This window comes from Mycteria americana, chromosome 9 (genome assembly GCF_035582795.1).
Source record: "Mycteria americana isolate JAX WOST 10 ecotype Jacksonville Zoo and Gardens chromosome 9, USCA_MyAme_1.0, whole genome shotgun sequence".
NCBI classification, from domain to species: domain Eukaryota; kingdom Metazoa; phylum Chordata; class Aves; order Ciconiiformes; family Ciconiidae; genus Mycteria; species Mycteria americana.
The window spans coordinates 43,826,207-43,842,061 of record NC_134373.1 but is presented as its reverse complement, the minus strand read 5'-3'; the positions used below and the strand labels follow the sequence as shown (position 1 = coordinate 43,842,061).

The window sequence follows — 15,855 nt, the reverse complement described above, 5'->3', positions numbered from 1 at the left end:
CTACAAGAGCCTAAATAAAAAAAAGCATTTATTCCATTTTTGACAGCTTAATGAATGCCCTATTCTTTTGCATTGATTTTTGTGTGTATGTCTGTCTGTGTGTGTGCATGTGTGCCTGGGAAGGATTTCTCATGGGGTTTGCTGTAAACAAGGAAAGCTAAATCCTCTGCCAAAGCTGCTTTTTCTACCTTTAAATAACCTCCATATTAAATATTTCAGGAGAGAATATCTACAAAAATACTAAGAATGCAAAAAATAAAGAACAATTACTTATGTCGCAGCAAGTATACTGGAAATTTGTCGAACAAGACATTAAACAATCAAATACCTTGATGTGGCAAAACAGTCACAGAAGTAGTATATGTTAATTCCTGCTTGCAGAAAATAGCAGTAAATTCAAAGAGCAGAGTCAAAGCAGCCCTAAAATCTTAGTCATGACCGATTCCAGAACGCAAATTTTCCTTACACACCTAAAGGCTCATCTTGCAAGGCAAAATATGTTAACAAAAAAGTCTGCAAGCACCTAGAGATAGAAAAATAATGCATCTTAAAAAGAATTGTGCCACTTAGAATTTCTAAAGACTTTAAATTGAAATATTCTGGCCAGTTGGGTCTCTGCTTTAATGTTTTTCCTAGTTCTTAACATAATGAACTACATATAATTTAAATGGAGATTAATTCTTCCATTTAAAGTGCTTTAAAATAATTCTGCCTATGATCTCGAGATCGCAGCCCAGCTTCTCCACAGTGCCTCTTCTCCAGTTTTCCTTGAGCTACGTAAGTGGAACTGACAGATCACTGCTCAGATAGCAGCCACATTCTTCCCCCAAAATGTTGCCTTTTTGCTATTCAGGAGTATCCTAATACCAACAAATGCTAAATGAAGTCTGACATGTACCCCTAAGAAACAAACTTGTAAGTTGTGGCTTCAAAGAAAACCTTGAATAAATAGGACACATTGTGTACACCCAGGCTAACATCCAACATATGCTTTCGTTTCCTGATGCTGAGACAGAGCAAGAATAGCCTCTGGTAAAGTCTGTGATTTGCTGTTGCTGGTACTTCCAACATTTATAATGTACCATTTTTTTTTGCCTGTATAAACAATTTAAAAAATGTAATTAAGATGACCACAGCAACATTTCAGAACACAACACATTCATGAATAATGGATTACTCGACATGCCACTAGTTTGATCAACAATTACAAAACAAAACAAAGAGCATTCCTGATCCTTCCTTTGCAAAAGAACATCGCCACCAATAAGTCATAACTGGACAGGTGGTTTTATCAAATAAAAAGTAACCTACATAACGAATGTTTTTAATTCTTCCCTTTGGTGGTGGTGATCAACATGCCAAACAGTGAGACGTGGCTAGTATTAATGGCTACAGATGTAAAGAAAGAATGATAGAGACAGGAATAGAGACAAGCAAGAAAACAAGATAAAGCTACATTTAACTGCACATATAGAATCAGTTAAGACATGCCATTCTTAAAAGGCCAATTTATTTATTTCCTATTTAGGGAAGACAGAGAAGGGATGGACAGAGAAGATAAAGATATGACCTACTTTAAGACATATATACATATTTTTGCCATTATTTAATGCTCTTTTTTATGACTAATCCTTCTGAAAGAACTAAAAGGACTTCAATTCAATCTTATAATCCCCTTCTCTACTTTAAGTTCAATTCCCTTTCCCTTTTGTCCTCCATTCCTCCGGATTTAGGGCATGAAAGTATATCATTAAAATTCAAGTATAAAAATTTACAAGATCTAAAGTGTGCTTGTTGAAACATTATGACTTAAAACAAATTTACTGTGGACAGAACACAGGTTAATTGATCACAATAAAACAATTAATGTGTTACAACACAGCGTGAGCCCATCTACACCATGGGCCATAGGCTGACCTAGAGAGGAGTCACTACAGACAAAATTTAATTCTGGAACATGGCATGTTAAGAATTGATTTAAAATTGTAGTTGGGAAGTTTTTATTCTGGATTAGGTGCAGCCTCAAAGCACCCAAATGTGTATTATGAACTCACAAATTTGATACTTTAGTCCTTCAGGACCACTTTATTCTTCTTGGAAACTGAGGTTTGGTGGAGCTTTGAGTGCTTTTTTAATTTTTTCACTGAAAAACACCATTTCTTTAAATTCTGCATAAAAATGTGGATAACTAAGCTGTAGTCTTATAAGTAAAGCAAAATAAGGCCAGATATACTAGCACGAACAAGTAGTTTCACTGGCAGCAAAACTTCAAGTCTATTTTTGATATCTCTCACCAAATCAGCCTGAGTCCTGCTAGCATTCTCCTCTGAAGGAGAACTGTCAAGAGTCTCTGCCAGCTACCTGCTTTCATGAAACTTGCGTGAATAAACAGAGTGATTACACAATCCTCTTTCTCCATTAAACTGCTCTTCGGCATTTTCTACATTTCCTTTTTTTCTAGTTGACACTTCTTTGTTTCCAAAATGCAGAGCGTGGGTTTGTTTCCTAGTACTTGGGAAGGCAACAAAACCATCAGAGACATCTCGCAGTCAGTCCCAGAGTTCTGCACTGTATTTCTGCACAGCTGTTTTCCACTAAAAGACCACATGGTACCTTAGTGCTGAATTTTCATTTATTGCAACACTGCTTAAAACAATTATTCGTCCAAGAAACCTGAAGGCTAATTTTAGGGCTATCTTGTAAATGTATATCTTTAGAATGCTGGAGTAGTAAATAGCTATGATACATCCAAACTATCTATTTAATCAGAAAAAGACTTCAATAGATTATAAATAGATTTCAAGTTATAGTGCTCTTATGAGAAGTGTAATTACAGTTAAGAGAACCACTTCGTTCTTCTTGCATGCTCCTGGGATCCCTTAAAGCAGTCTAACGGATAGCTTATGATAATGAAAAAATAAATCTGAATTACTTCTATGTATGCTATTTACAGCAGCCCTTGTTACAGTATACAAAAAATACCACATAATCCCATAACAAATTTTGCTTCTAAATAACGTCTTCTTTCCTCTAGACCTTAAAATAAGATAGAGAAGATGCAGTCTCCATCAGAGATAAAGGATGGACTTGATTTTTACTTAAATCTCAGCCTACTCCTAAATAAGAACCTAAACATACATATTCCCGCACAAATATATAATTTTTTTTTGTTCTGCTGGGCTCTGTATGAGACAACTTGCAATTATTAACATGTGCTTTTGCCAGAAGCCTCAAATACTACCTGAGTCCAGCATGTTTCGAGAGCCCCTCTTACTTCTTCCCAGTACAAAAGCCCCTATATTGATAAGCTGATGAATGGTGTAAGTGCAGTTCTAAAAAGGGAAAAGAACTACCTTTATAATCAATTTTGTGTAAAGACCTTTCTGGCTGCCAAAAGGTCAGAAACTACATCTTCAGGTAAAAACTAACTAGAACTGTACCACTACTGAAGTAAATCAGTATTTAAGCTTTTTATTCTTTGGAGGGCTCCTCCAAGCCTGCAAGGAATCTATGGCTTCTTGCCCTATCCCGAACACATTTGACATTTTGATATTACCTAGCTGGCCCCATTACCAAGAAAGTTTTACCAAAACTTTCTGTCTTGGAAGGGAAGTGGACTGGAGAAGGGGGAATACCAATCTAACTAAAAACACACGTGATACAGAATAGGAGTCTGATACAAAGAAAAAATATTCAAGAAAGCAATTATGACAGTGTATCCTGGTACTCAAACTTAAGCAGTGAACTTTCCAACATTTAGAACTTGTACAAGTTCAGTATTTTTTAAATACGGAAGTTCTGATGGTTTGGGGATGTAACCTGCATGACACGGAAAAGCATTGAGATATAGCATTTGGATAAAGCTCAAGACACACGGACATCAACACAACCGCTAATATTCCGGACAAGCAAAGTTTCTAGGTAGTCATTTGTCAAGTAAGCCAACTAAACCTTCACCAATTTTGTTTCAGATTGCCTTGTGCAGTAGAGACTGAGGGGGTAGAGACAGAGTTAAGAAATTCTTTGCTTAGAAGATCCACTGCGGCTCCTGCTGCTATACAGCTATGCTAGGGACTTGTCACTAGACTTACTGCACAGAACAAGGCAAAAAGGCTTATCCATTCTCACATTACAAACATGAGTGACGCTCCTTCCAAACATGAATACACATGAACGCTTTTGAACGTGAACATTGCTATTTCTAGACGACCACAATGAATCTATTAAATCATCATTCTGTTTGGAATGAACATTGAAGGACTTGCAGAAAGCACCTTTATTTTCTCCCACTCAGACAATGATTTTGTGTAAGTGTTATACACAAACGTACCTAAAACTAGCTGATACAATAGATTAAATAACTTGAGCTGGAGGCATTTTTCCTCTCATTAATTTATACCCCTTTAAAGGGGTTTTAACAGAAACCATTCATGTCTTACAGCAATCTCTAGTATTTGACTATAATTACAATGAACGCTGAGCTCTTTGCAGAGCAACCAATTTTGTTGGCGATACAAAAATAATTGATCCAGGCCTCATCCAACCCATTGCAAGAACTACAACCAGCAGCCAGGTCATCTAGATAGGGTTGAAGTTATTTGCACAGTGGAAGTGCTACAGCAAACCATTTAACATTACTGGAATGATCACACTTTCCTGACTTAGGATACCTGAGAAGTGTTCAGTCTGAGAAGGGTAGAGCAGACTGCTGGGAAGTTGTAGGGAATCACCAGAACACTAGGATGTTTCCACACATCACTATACTACTAGCCAAGAAAACAAATATATTTGGTCCTACACCCAGTAAGTTACTATCATGAAAAACATAATTTATCTACCAAATTAATGCTTAAGACGCAAGTTGAATCCTTCAAGTTGTTGTTCTTCCCTTTAGAAAGTCAATGTCCATGATCTACAGTTGCATACTTGTGTTCCCCCCCGCCAAACGACAGCACAATGCAATAATGACAGCACAGAAAGGCAACGTACCGTCATAGTAGACAATAGCTCCAACAAGCTCGTCTTTGCGAAGCATTGGAAAGAGCTCCAAGGCTCTTGACTTGCTAAGGACATAACTACTTTTCAGACATTGACTTCCGGCCACGAGGTCATATAGTTTTATTCCAAACCAGTAGTACGGCAACTGCCACCATCTGCAGGAAAAAAAAAATTCCCACAAAGTGAAATAAAAAAAACAATGTAAAAGTGCATGCATGCACTGTTATTGTAACACAGAACATGTTAAGTAACACAGCGTATTGTATTACACCAGTTTTACTTTGTGGCATCATACAAATTCATGGTATGACAATATAATGTAAATGTGCAAGAGCTTATGTATTGTTCACTACTGTTTTCAACCGATCTACTCACTGCAGTTAATCAAGCAGACTCAAGGCTTTATTTATCCTAGAACTAGGATCACCAACTGGCTTTTTGTACTTCAGTGTAAGGTCAGATTTAAAGCTATGTGTTGAGGGAAGAACCAGGCTGTGTGTGCAAGCTGAAAGGGCTCCTCCAACGCACATCTTACCTAATGCCTCCTGCACGAACAGGACCAAATAAATGCAGCTGACCCCTGACCTAGATGAGCTCCAGCAATTACAGGCCCCTTCTACTAAGACAGGAATAAAGCCATACATTAAGATCATTCAGCAAAAACTCACTGCTCTAAGTAGCCTGTTACAGGGAGTAACTGTTCTTACAGATCTAAAAACCTAACCCAGGTCCCTTAAAGTCTCTTTCTCATAGGAGAAGGAAACTCTTCTGTCAATACCAAACTGCCATGTACTGCGGAAGGCAAAGGCACTGAGTTACTGCACCAAACACTGGTGGTTGTAAGGACTAAACAGCACATTGCTAAGAACACTATGATAGCATGTGTTGAAGACGAGGATGTACTGGAAAGAATCGTAAGTAACATCCTGGGAATGAGAGTTCATTCCAGCTGCAGATTCCCCTCCTCCCCCCCACTGGGGTGGGAGAAATGCACGGAAAAGCTGAGGTCCAAGATGTGCTCCTAGACAGCAGGGATAGCTGGTTGGTGCCGTAAGAGAACTTCATGCTACTACGGTACGGCAACACCTCACCTCCTGAAGGACAAAGCTTGTGACAGGTTTCAAGACATGCCTGCAAAGAGACACCTGGAAACTCTTCCACGGAAATAGCTTGCTTGTCAAAAGCAATGGTAAAGGAGAGATACTATAGCAGAGCTTACTTGTAAACAGGTAGCATTATCGGCAAAGGAGCTGATAGGTGAGGAGCAATCTCAAGCAGATTTGCACGCTCCTCAAGTGCTTCTTTCACCATCTTGTACTGAAAAATAGAAGTGTACATGTGAATCCCACGTTATGCCATTTTGTCTCCATGTGCAACGCTTAGTAAAAAACTGTTTATCAAAGCAAATACCTCGCATAATTTTTACTGTTCTTTCAAAAACACACTGAGATTTGCTGAAAAATTCAGAAGTTAAGGAAAATGTTTCCCAAGAAAATTAAGTTTCACTAGTTTCATTTTGGTGTCTTGGCAGGTCAGTTGAATAATTTTTCATTTGAACATAAAGCGCAATAAAGCCGTGTTACTCCTAAGTATGGGCAGGAGGCACTTAAGGAGGGTTAGAACTCATCCCACAGTATAGCTTCTGTGCCGATTCCCACAATTAAATCCCAAACTAACTCCGAGTTGCAAATGCAGAAGTGTTCTTCTCCAAATCAATCAATATGAATCAATACAAGCTGTTCTTTGGCAAAAAAGAAGATTGATTTCTATAGCTAAATAACTGCATGTTTTATATATTTTCTCCCTGAGAAGTCACCATTTCTGTAGCAGTATTATCACCGTTAAAACATACTTTAAGTTAGAGAGGTTTCAATGAGAAGACAAATCAATTTCCCAAAACAAGAACATCATGCTTCCGCCAACACCAGAATACATAAAAGCATTATATATATAATCACTCATTTACATACTTTCCTTCCCCATTCCAAAATAAACAGGACAACCACTCACTCACCCAAATTCTGATCGTGACAGATAGGAAGCTCTTTTTGTTCTGAAGTCAGCCCTGTCTCTGCCTTCCTCCCCCAAAAGATACACAGTCTGCAAGGTATGTCAATTGGATTGCCCATAAAAGAACTTAGCAAAAGGCAGCAGCACCGATTTCCCTAGTCTGGAAAGCTCACCTGGAGAAGACACTTTCTGTGTACAGTAGCTGTGGAACACAGCAGTCAGGTATTGAAAAAATAAAAAGAAGACTTGGATATAATTGGGATGGGGAAGTGTCTACTAGCAATTTTTGCTTAACAACCAGCATAAACAATTACCTGCTCAAAATCCAACTTCATGATGGCCTTCTGAAGATATCTCACTCCACCATGGATCAATTTAGTACTCCTGCTGCTGGTCCCTGATGAGAAATCATCTCTTTCTAGAAGGGCTGTTTTTAGTCCTGCGTTACCAGAAAACCAAATTAACTTCTTAAATTACACAATTTGTATGTAATTCATTAAAGACACTTCTCTAGGGTAGAGACAATCACAAGAAAAATTACTCTGTACATGGATAAATTTGTATTCAAAGTGTAGTGCACTGTCTATATTGTAATGAAAAATTTTAGCCTCCTTCCTAAGGGAAAAGTCAAAACAGAACTTAAACAGAAGCACATTAAAACCTGGATATTTCACAATAGAAAGGCATTACAGTACATTATAGGGGCCATGCTCCCTCAAGCAAATTATAGTTCGTATTCATGGCAGGAACAGAATATTTTCATGAATACTTTTAACTCTTTGCAGCAGAGAGCTCTAAACCTATCACACTAACAATTTAAACAGCATACCGGAGAGGCAGACAACCGGCATCTTTGGCTGCTTACTTACAGGCTGCTTAAGAGGTGCCCGAAACCAGAGGAGAGCCAGCCACGGGCATGCTCACTGCTCAGGGAGAGCTCACCAGAGAATAACGTACACGTATATAGAATTCTGCCATATACATGAAATTGTTTGGTAATTGAGGCTTAATACAAAATATAGCAGCTTACCTAGGAAGTTAAGCAACGGGAAAAAGTAAGTTCATCTACAGCTTACTATGCAGATACTACAGTGCTCACACAGACATCCTCTTTTTACACATTACATATGCAAAGGGCACACACACAGAACGTTCACTACAAGATATTACTAAGTATTTCAGAAAAACGTTTACTCGAAATCATGCACGCATGTTCCCCGATGCCGGCAGGCATTGACGGTTTGACTAGCACAAGGAAGGGATAACCACCTGGCTCACAGAGGGTCCCACAAATCCAGAACACAAAGTGCTCTATGAGGAATTTTGTAATGCTTATTCTAACAAACACTTGGAATGAGGTTGGCATGTTTGTTGCACAAGTTGTGTTCCCAGTTACCCTGAAAGCCAGGAAAAAGCTTTCCATGGGCGAAGGCACACCACTTCACATGGAAGTCGCTATGAAACCATATATTCCAATGCTGCCTACACTACATCCCTTGTGCAAGGGAAGTGCTGGCATCTTCTTCACGAAGGAGACTGATGTCAGGTTATGTGATGGAAGGTAAGTGAAAGAAAAAGTTGCAGGAAACAGATGATTAACAGATGCCTTTTAATGATCAGATATAGGCAACAGCCTGGCCACATCCTTTGGCACATACCTGCAAGACAACCACCACTGCCTTCCAACACCCACCATAAAAGTAAACCCAACCAAGATAAGTACCACAGGACAAGTACATGGCAATTATTCACTTAGAAAACTTAGGTGGAAGGACAATCTGTGTTACAGAAGTTAGCATAACAGACCCCCTCCATCACTGTCAGAATTTTAAAGTTAGGCAGGCAAGGCAAAAAGTGAATTAAACTCGGTGACGCTGCTACCAAAACCAACAGCAACAACATGACAAACACACAGTCAAGGAGGAGAGCATCATCTGCATCAGCAGTCATCCCCTGGGTCTTTCCTTCCCCCTCTTTGAGGGGGGCTTTATGTTATTGGTTGGTGAACATACATTTCAACATCTATTGGTCTCCCAAAACTTTTATGTCCTTAAAAAAATCTAATTATTACTGGTAACTTCCAAAGATCAGAGTAATTTATTTTTGTCAAATGTGACTGAAGATTAATGGATACAATCAGAAATAATTTGGCAAAGATATATCAAACACATGAAAAGCAAAATTTGTTGTTAAGCGAAGCAAACATAATAAAAGAGCAAGTTCCATGAATGAACAGCAACAATACACAATTCATTAACCAAATGCCTAGGAATATTTCATGCTTCAGAAATCTACTGATATAATCAGAATATCTAGTCAAAGGATAAACATAGATTACCTATAATAATTTCTGTGTGCTTTACAACTGCATTTTCTACCACAATATAGCAGAGGCAGAAGTGAAAAGATCCCCAGTTAACTTTAATAATACATGAAAAAAATAGTAACCAGATTTCAGTTTGTATGTATCTGCCAATGGTGCAGACCTTACTGCTTTACCTATTTCAAAATTATCACACCTTCTGGACAAGTATTTTCCAAAGCAAACAACAAAACACTCCTGGAGTCAGGTTTTGTCTCTTATTTCTGAGTTATGCCTAAAGGTTAAGGAACCTAAAGAACTTTATGGCTATCTACTAAGTTTTACACTATTTTTTTTTTTTTTCATTTTAGTTGCAAAACCAGAAACAAGGTCTACAAACACAGGAACTAAGGAAGGTTGGTTCTCTCTCTCATTGGTGGATCGTACCAAAACCAACTGAGAGAACATATTCCAAGACAAGCTTTTCTCACAAATCTTTTACATAGTTTCTTGGATAAAAATATGATATTCTGGGGGAATATAGCATTTTAATAGAACAGGAGTTGATGCTACAGCCTCTCCCACAGAAAGAGTACCCATGCCTTCTCATCTCTGTAGCTGAAGCTCTATTTTCATTAAACTTGTAAAAATTACTTCCTCTCTTTGAGAACTGTCAAATTTGATTGAACCTGCTGGCCAATTTCAAAGTTACCACGTGAGGTGGATGACACAGAGTGGGCATTAGTGTCCTGCTTTTTCGCCCCCTGAACAGAGTTTGTCACGTGTCTGACCAACTGCATGAGCTATTGGGCAACATCTGCAATCTGTTGGGCAACAGCGGACTGTCACCATACACATTCTCATCCTCCTGCAGAAGTCAGGTAAAAAGCATTATCGTTTTACCTCGAGCTTTCCATAAGTTAAGGCTACGCATAAAGTTAACATCAATTCTGCTGCTTCTAGTAGCTTCTTAAACCAGTTACACAGCTAATCCCCCAAAAGAGGGAAAATCGGAGCACCCATCTAGCATAAGTACCTTCAGACTGAATGGTGCTAGTACCTTTCATTGAAAATCCAGACAGACTTCCCTGCAATACACTAAGCAGCTACAATGCACTACCAGAAGTTGTGGATATCTCATGTTATAAGAAATATGAGCTGGAGAGCCACTGTGCCTCATCTAGAATTCATGCTTGGTCCTTTCCAAATAGATGCTAAAAGCGCTGTGCAAGTCTTGTCTTCTCTTTGCTGCAGATATTCTCCTGCACAGACAAGTGAACTGTAACTACAGACAAACCCACTAAGTAAGGAGCAACAAATGAGAAGTCCACCCAAGAGCATCCAGCAAAGAGGTTTGTTAGACAACCGCATACAAGCACCTAGACAATAAAGACTCTGCTGAAACAACAAAATGCAGTGACATTTTTTCTTCAAGTTCATTTTAGCTTCTGAGAACAGAAGGAAGTTTTATAACCAGGCATTCAGGGTACACCTTCTCTATCTTCAAGTACTTTTGAAAAGCCAATCTGATAAATTTATTATAAACCATGTAATCCAAGAATAAGAATGCAATTAAATTTTCAAGCCTTACCTCTAGTGACTGCATCTAAAGCACAGCCACATCCTGTTGCTCCTCCGCCTATAACAAGGACATCAAATTCACCTGTGGTTTGCAGTGCCAAAATTTGTTCTTCTCTTGTGGGGAAATGCTTCCTTATTGGAACAGTCACAGCTTCTGCAGCTTGAACACGCACAAAGGTACCCTGCAAAGATTAAAAGCAACACACGAAGATCTGTATTTACGGTGTATAAACACACATATGTGTACACATACACACACACGACCAAATCACAGCATTTTCTATAACCATAAAGGTAAAGTCAAATATTCCCAGTCACATTACCTGTATTTAATAACGATATTGTATTAAAACATTATGGAGCAACAAACAGTACTAAAACCGCAAAGGGCTAGCACATTTATTTCATCCTGTCTACTTCGATATAATGCTGTTCTCAAGTGCTACTAGCTATATTAATTATTTCTAGGAATAGTCTTCTGCCATGTCAAATGTCACAGGATGCTCGGGAAGTACTTTAATAAACAGACACATGGTTAGGCTATCAACTCTCTACCAAAAAAGTCCATCAAAGCAAAGGACTTAAAGACGAAGATACGTTTTATATTTTAAAATTGATTACTTGTACAGTGGCATTAATTCAAGCTCAAATTTGATCAGGTTCATGAGACAATGTGGTTTACTGTCAAATATAGTATACTAAAACACCAAAGAAACACTATTTCCATATCCTTTTTTAAAGTCTTATAAGCAAAGCAATTTATATCCTATCACATGCTAAAATACAACTTTTCTTTAAAGTGACAAAAACTTAATGATGTGGCAGCTTCCAGACAAGTTCAGATTTTACTGGAATGGCCTTGAGAATCTCTCTAGTACTCTGTCTGATATCCCACGAGCCAGTGCTGCTCTCCACTGAGTGACGGTGGTGAGAAAGGCTGACATGCTTGCTCAGTCAACTAATATGGACCACGGTTTAAATTTTAATGTTTCAACCAGTTTCTGAAGGCTCTCTTCAGTTAACATTAATTTAAACTGAATTCTGAAAACCTTTACAGTCACAGGAATCCCCAAACCCTACTACTGGTCACATACTTCATAATAATAATGTTATGAGTCCCATCACTGTGGGTTCATATCCATCACACTAATTTTATATACAATGGGCTGCGGGCAGATATCATAGTTACTCCGACAGTTAAATAGGGTGCAAGACCACAAAAGTCATGCTTGCTTTCTCTTTGCTTTCAGCTCTAGCCTTGCTTTTTGTTCCAGCTCTTTTCCTCACAAGTTTTCTTCATTCACCGTTGTCCCCCATTCTGCACAAAACTAGCCAGTGAATTTCTCTCACCACTATTTTTTAGGACCCAAAGGACCCATCTTTTCCACAACAGAGTAATCACTTGTACTAAGTGTACCTGGCAGACAAAGCACCTGCATTTACAATATAAGAAGGGTAGTCAAGGTACCGGCCACCGAGCCAGAACATCCCAGCTCGGCAGCAGACCCCCCCCCAACGCTGAGAACATCACTTGAGCCAGCTCTTCCAGAAATAACCAGATTTTGGTGCTCTGAATTTTGTTTGATTGAGAGAAGTGCTTTTATTGGTACCTAGCACTTCCAAAGGAACTGTTTTAACCATTACTGATTTGAAATACATACGTGAAAACAAATAAAGGCCTACACTACACAGACAAGGAGACCAGGTCAGAAGAACTAATTGGCTGATTCAGAATGGATCAAAATAAACAAACAGGAAATTAAGAATTAACATTTTCAAAGTTTCCTGAAAATTATAGTCATTTTTGACGTAAGAAAAATCTGTTTAAATCCTATAGTCTAAGGTCTGGGCATAAGCCAGTCTTTATTCCAAATGGCAGACTTAACTGATGTAAAATAGCTTGTGTTCAGATCTCCTAGACAGGAAAGAGTAAACTAATACAAATTCAAGTGACAAAACACAAAATACTACTTTCTTACTACCATCTAGAACAATTTGTCTAATCTCTTTCCATCCACTGCTTACAATGTGCAAGGAAGCGCTCTCATTTAAGTTTTTATTTCCAAACATTCCTTGAATAAACTGAACAAGTTGTTCCGTTCTTTCTATAGCTTTCTTGCTTATTGCACTGTTAACCATGAATTACAGTTGCCACCGAACCAGCTCCTAAGCCCAGCCTCACGCTGCAAACACACCGTCACAGGCACCATTTACCCTGCCTCGGTCTTTTATCGTTACTCAGCCCACATGTTGAGTTTCCCAGACAGACTCCTAGATCACTGCAGTTATGAAAAGCTCTCCGCTAATATAAGCCTCCTCCAGGTTTTAGGAACTCCAGCCACTTTCCCTGGCATTTGCAATGAGGAGGGAATAGACGCCTGCCGTATTAAAACGGCTTGACTGACAAAGGTAACTCGGTCGCTTGCCACCATCTGTTCACGCGTGCAGCTGCCCGGGTCTCTGTCAGCAGCTAGCCAGACGGTGTAGATCCTCTTGAGCAAGCAATTCACTGGTTGTCCTAGAGCTCTGTAAGCAGACCTTGCGAGCTAAAGGTAAAAGCGATTCTTGCAACACGTCCACTGTAAATTAACAGCCAATCCTGCCATGCACAAGAAGCCTGAACTCAGATTATATGGTGCATACACCCTAAATATTTTTGTTCAAAATTATTTGCTCATTGTTCAACAGTATTATGATTGAAATGCATCATTTCTCAACGTTCCTATCACTACCATACAACTGAAAATAAAATCTAATAACTAGTAGCCACATCTAAAGGAAGTGCATATTCAAAAGGTAATTAATGATTAAATTCATCCTGTAATCGTGGATTATATTGACTATAACGCAAGTAGTTCATGGAAATTACTTAGGATAAAAGCAACCACTTTCATTGCATGCATCTTACAATTCAATCAACAAGGTAAGTTGGACTAGAGCAAATGCTTCCCTTTATATTAAGGATTTCTATCTTCCAGAAATAAAGTGAAAATTAAGATTTAAAACAACCAAAATTCGGCAAATTATGACTCAAGCTATAGTATTACGCTGATTGTTCCCAAGCACAGTGCTTGTGGTTTCTGCTGGGGTCACCTCCAGCCCAGCCAGCCCCGGCCCAGCGAGGTGCTTGGGTACGGGCTCGCCTCCAGGCAGGCGAGCAGCCGCGTTAGGCACTCAACCAACTGCGGCCCAGGCTTGGTCACCAACTACAAATGCACAGTAATGAAAGGTCTCCTAATTAGAAGCTTGTTTAAACCACCGCAACCCTCAAATAGAGGCGTACATGCTGCCAGCCCCAGGAGTTCAAGGAGTTACGAGAGACACACAGACAGCGGCGAGGCCGAGTCAAAGCGCAGCACACGGGTCAGTCTTGGCGAGCCTCCCGCTACAGCCTCCCCTCGCTCTCACATGTTGACACGCTAACGTGTGGCAGCTGGCAAAGATCACCAGATGAGGTACAAAGTTTTGGCACTTCAAAGAAATTCAGCTTCCACATTATTCTTCTGAGCAGTTAATTCTGTACATTCCCATCTATTTTGCCTCTTGCCCTGCTCTCTCCCCAGCCTACTCGGCTCTAGCAGTGCTAAAAACTTTTATATCCCCCAAAGTATGGTGGGAACTTTTATATCCCTGAAGTATGGTACACTGATAGAGTTCCAGAACATGTTTTTCCAGGGAGTGAAGGACACAAGGAGGGAGGCACTGAGAGGATCCGATCCAGCCATTCCTGTCTTCACTCCTTCCTCCATGGCAGTGAAACGACCCTCCTGTCCCTGTGCTTCCGCAGAGGTTTGCTGTGACCCCTCTGACCGCCTCCGCCAGCAGCTCTGCACAGCTTCCCCTCCCGAAAGGGGACGAGAAAGCAGCGCATGAAAGGTTTTTCCCCTTGAATACCTGAAAACTGCGACAACGCTGCAACTTTCCGGGTTGCGTAGCAAGTGTCACTGTCTGGCTTCCTACACCGCCTCTGGATTTTCCTTGGAAAGCAGTTGCATTAAGCTTGCCTTTTAGTGCTGGTCCAGTACCGAGCGTACGGACAGACAGCTGGTGCCAATCTCCCAGCGTCCCTAAACATCACCCCGTGACTTGGAGACAACAGTGACAAGAAGGAAATTGTGAAGACCAACACCACCCGTGGCTTAGTCTTGCATGTGTTTCGGTTGATCAAGTTCCCTACATATGCTCAACTTTCTTAAGCTTTAAAAAAGTGAAAATCCCCATCTCAAAATTAGTTTCACATTAGGTTTGCAGACATGCCTTCTTCAGCAAAACAAGTGACTATGTTCAAAGTGTACAACTTAACTTTGGGAAAATAAGAGAACACAAGAAAAACAAAATTCAGAGTTCAAGAAGTCCTAGCATCATTTGGTTTTGACTATATTTTTTGTTTTGTTTTTAAAACACATTATTTACAACAAATGGCTCATAGTAAAACACAGATAGCCACTGGTATAGCAAGAGCATAGAGATTAGCACTGAAATACAAGCAAAGTGATTAGCGCACTAGGAATTGATATAGATATGATTCATCTTGCTGTCAATTAAATGCGAGAGTGAAGAAAAGCTGCGTACAGGGATTCCATCTGCAATAACGTGATTAGTTTGGCAGTGAACAAGTATGTTTACTGAAATAAGCAATTGCTGTTTATATCTACAACTTCTCAGGCAAGAGTTCCTTGAATGGTTTTGATTACACTCTTAGCAAGAAGAAATTTAGTTTGGCAGTTTTAATTCAATCATGAAGTTATAAAGTGATCTAGTAATCCATAAGCAAGCATTCTTGTTAATTTGCTAATGTAAATCTCCAGGTAGGTTTGCAGAGTCAAATTCATCATCCTTATTCATTTAAAAAAAAAAAAAAAAAGTAATTAGAAAGCCCAAAAGCAGGCCCCAATGCATTATCGTATTATCACACTCTACTGGATTCACCTTGATGACCAGTTCCTACTGACCAACAATGTACT

At 39.4% G+C, this 15,855-nt stretch overlaps 1 protein-coding gene across 2 annotated transcripts in view; it reads right to left on the bottom strand.

Moving 5' to 3' along the window:
• The window catches only part of GPD2 (glycerol-3-phosphate dehydrogenase 2), a 63,461-nt gene that overhangs the window by 29,269 nt on the left and 18,337 nt on the right, over nucleotides 1-15,855 (bottom strand). For both annotated transcript variants that reach the window (XM_075511497.1, XM_075511496.1), the window contains 4 exons: nucleotides 10,902-11,073; nucleotides 7,323-7,447; nucleotides 6,218-6,315; nucleotides 4,990-5,153 (listed from right to left, as the gene is read on the bottom strand). In XM_075511497.1, the coding sequence (XP_075367612.1) occupies nucleotides 4,990-5,153; nucleotides 6,218-6,315; nucleotides 7,323-7,447; nucleotides 10,902-11,073 (559 nt within the window). The remainder of the gene's footprint in view (nucleotides 1-4,989; nucleotides 5,154-6,217; nucleotides 6,316-7,322; nucleotides 7,448-10,901; nucleotides 11,074-15,855) is intronic.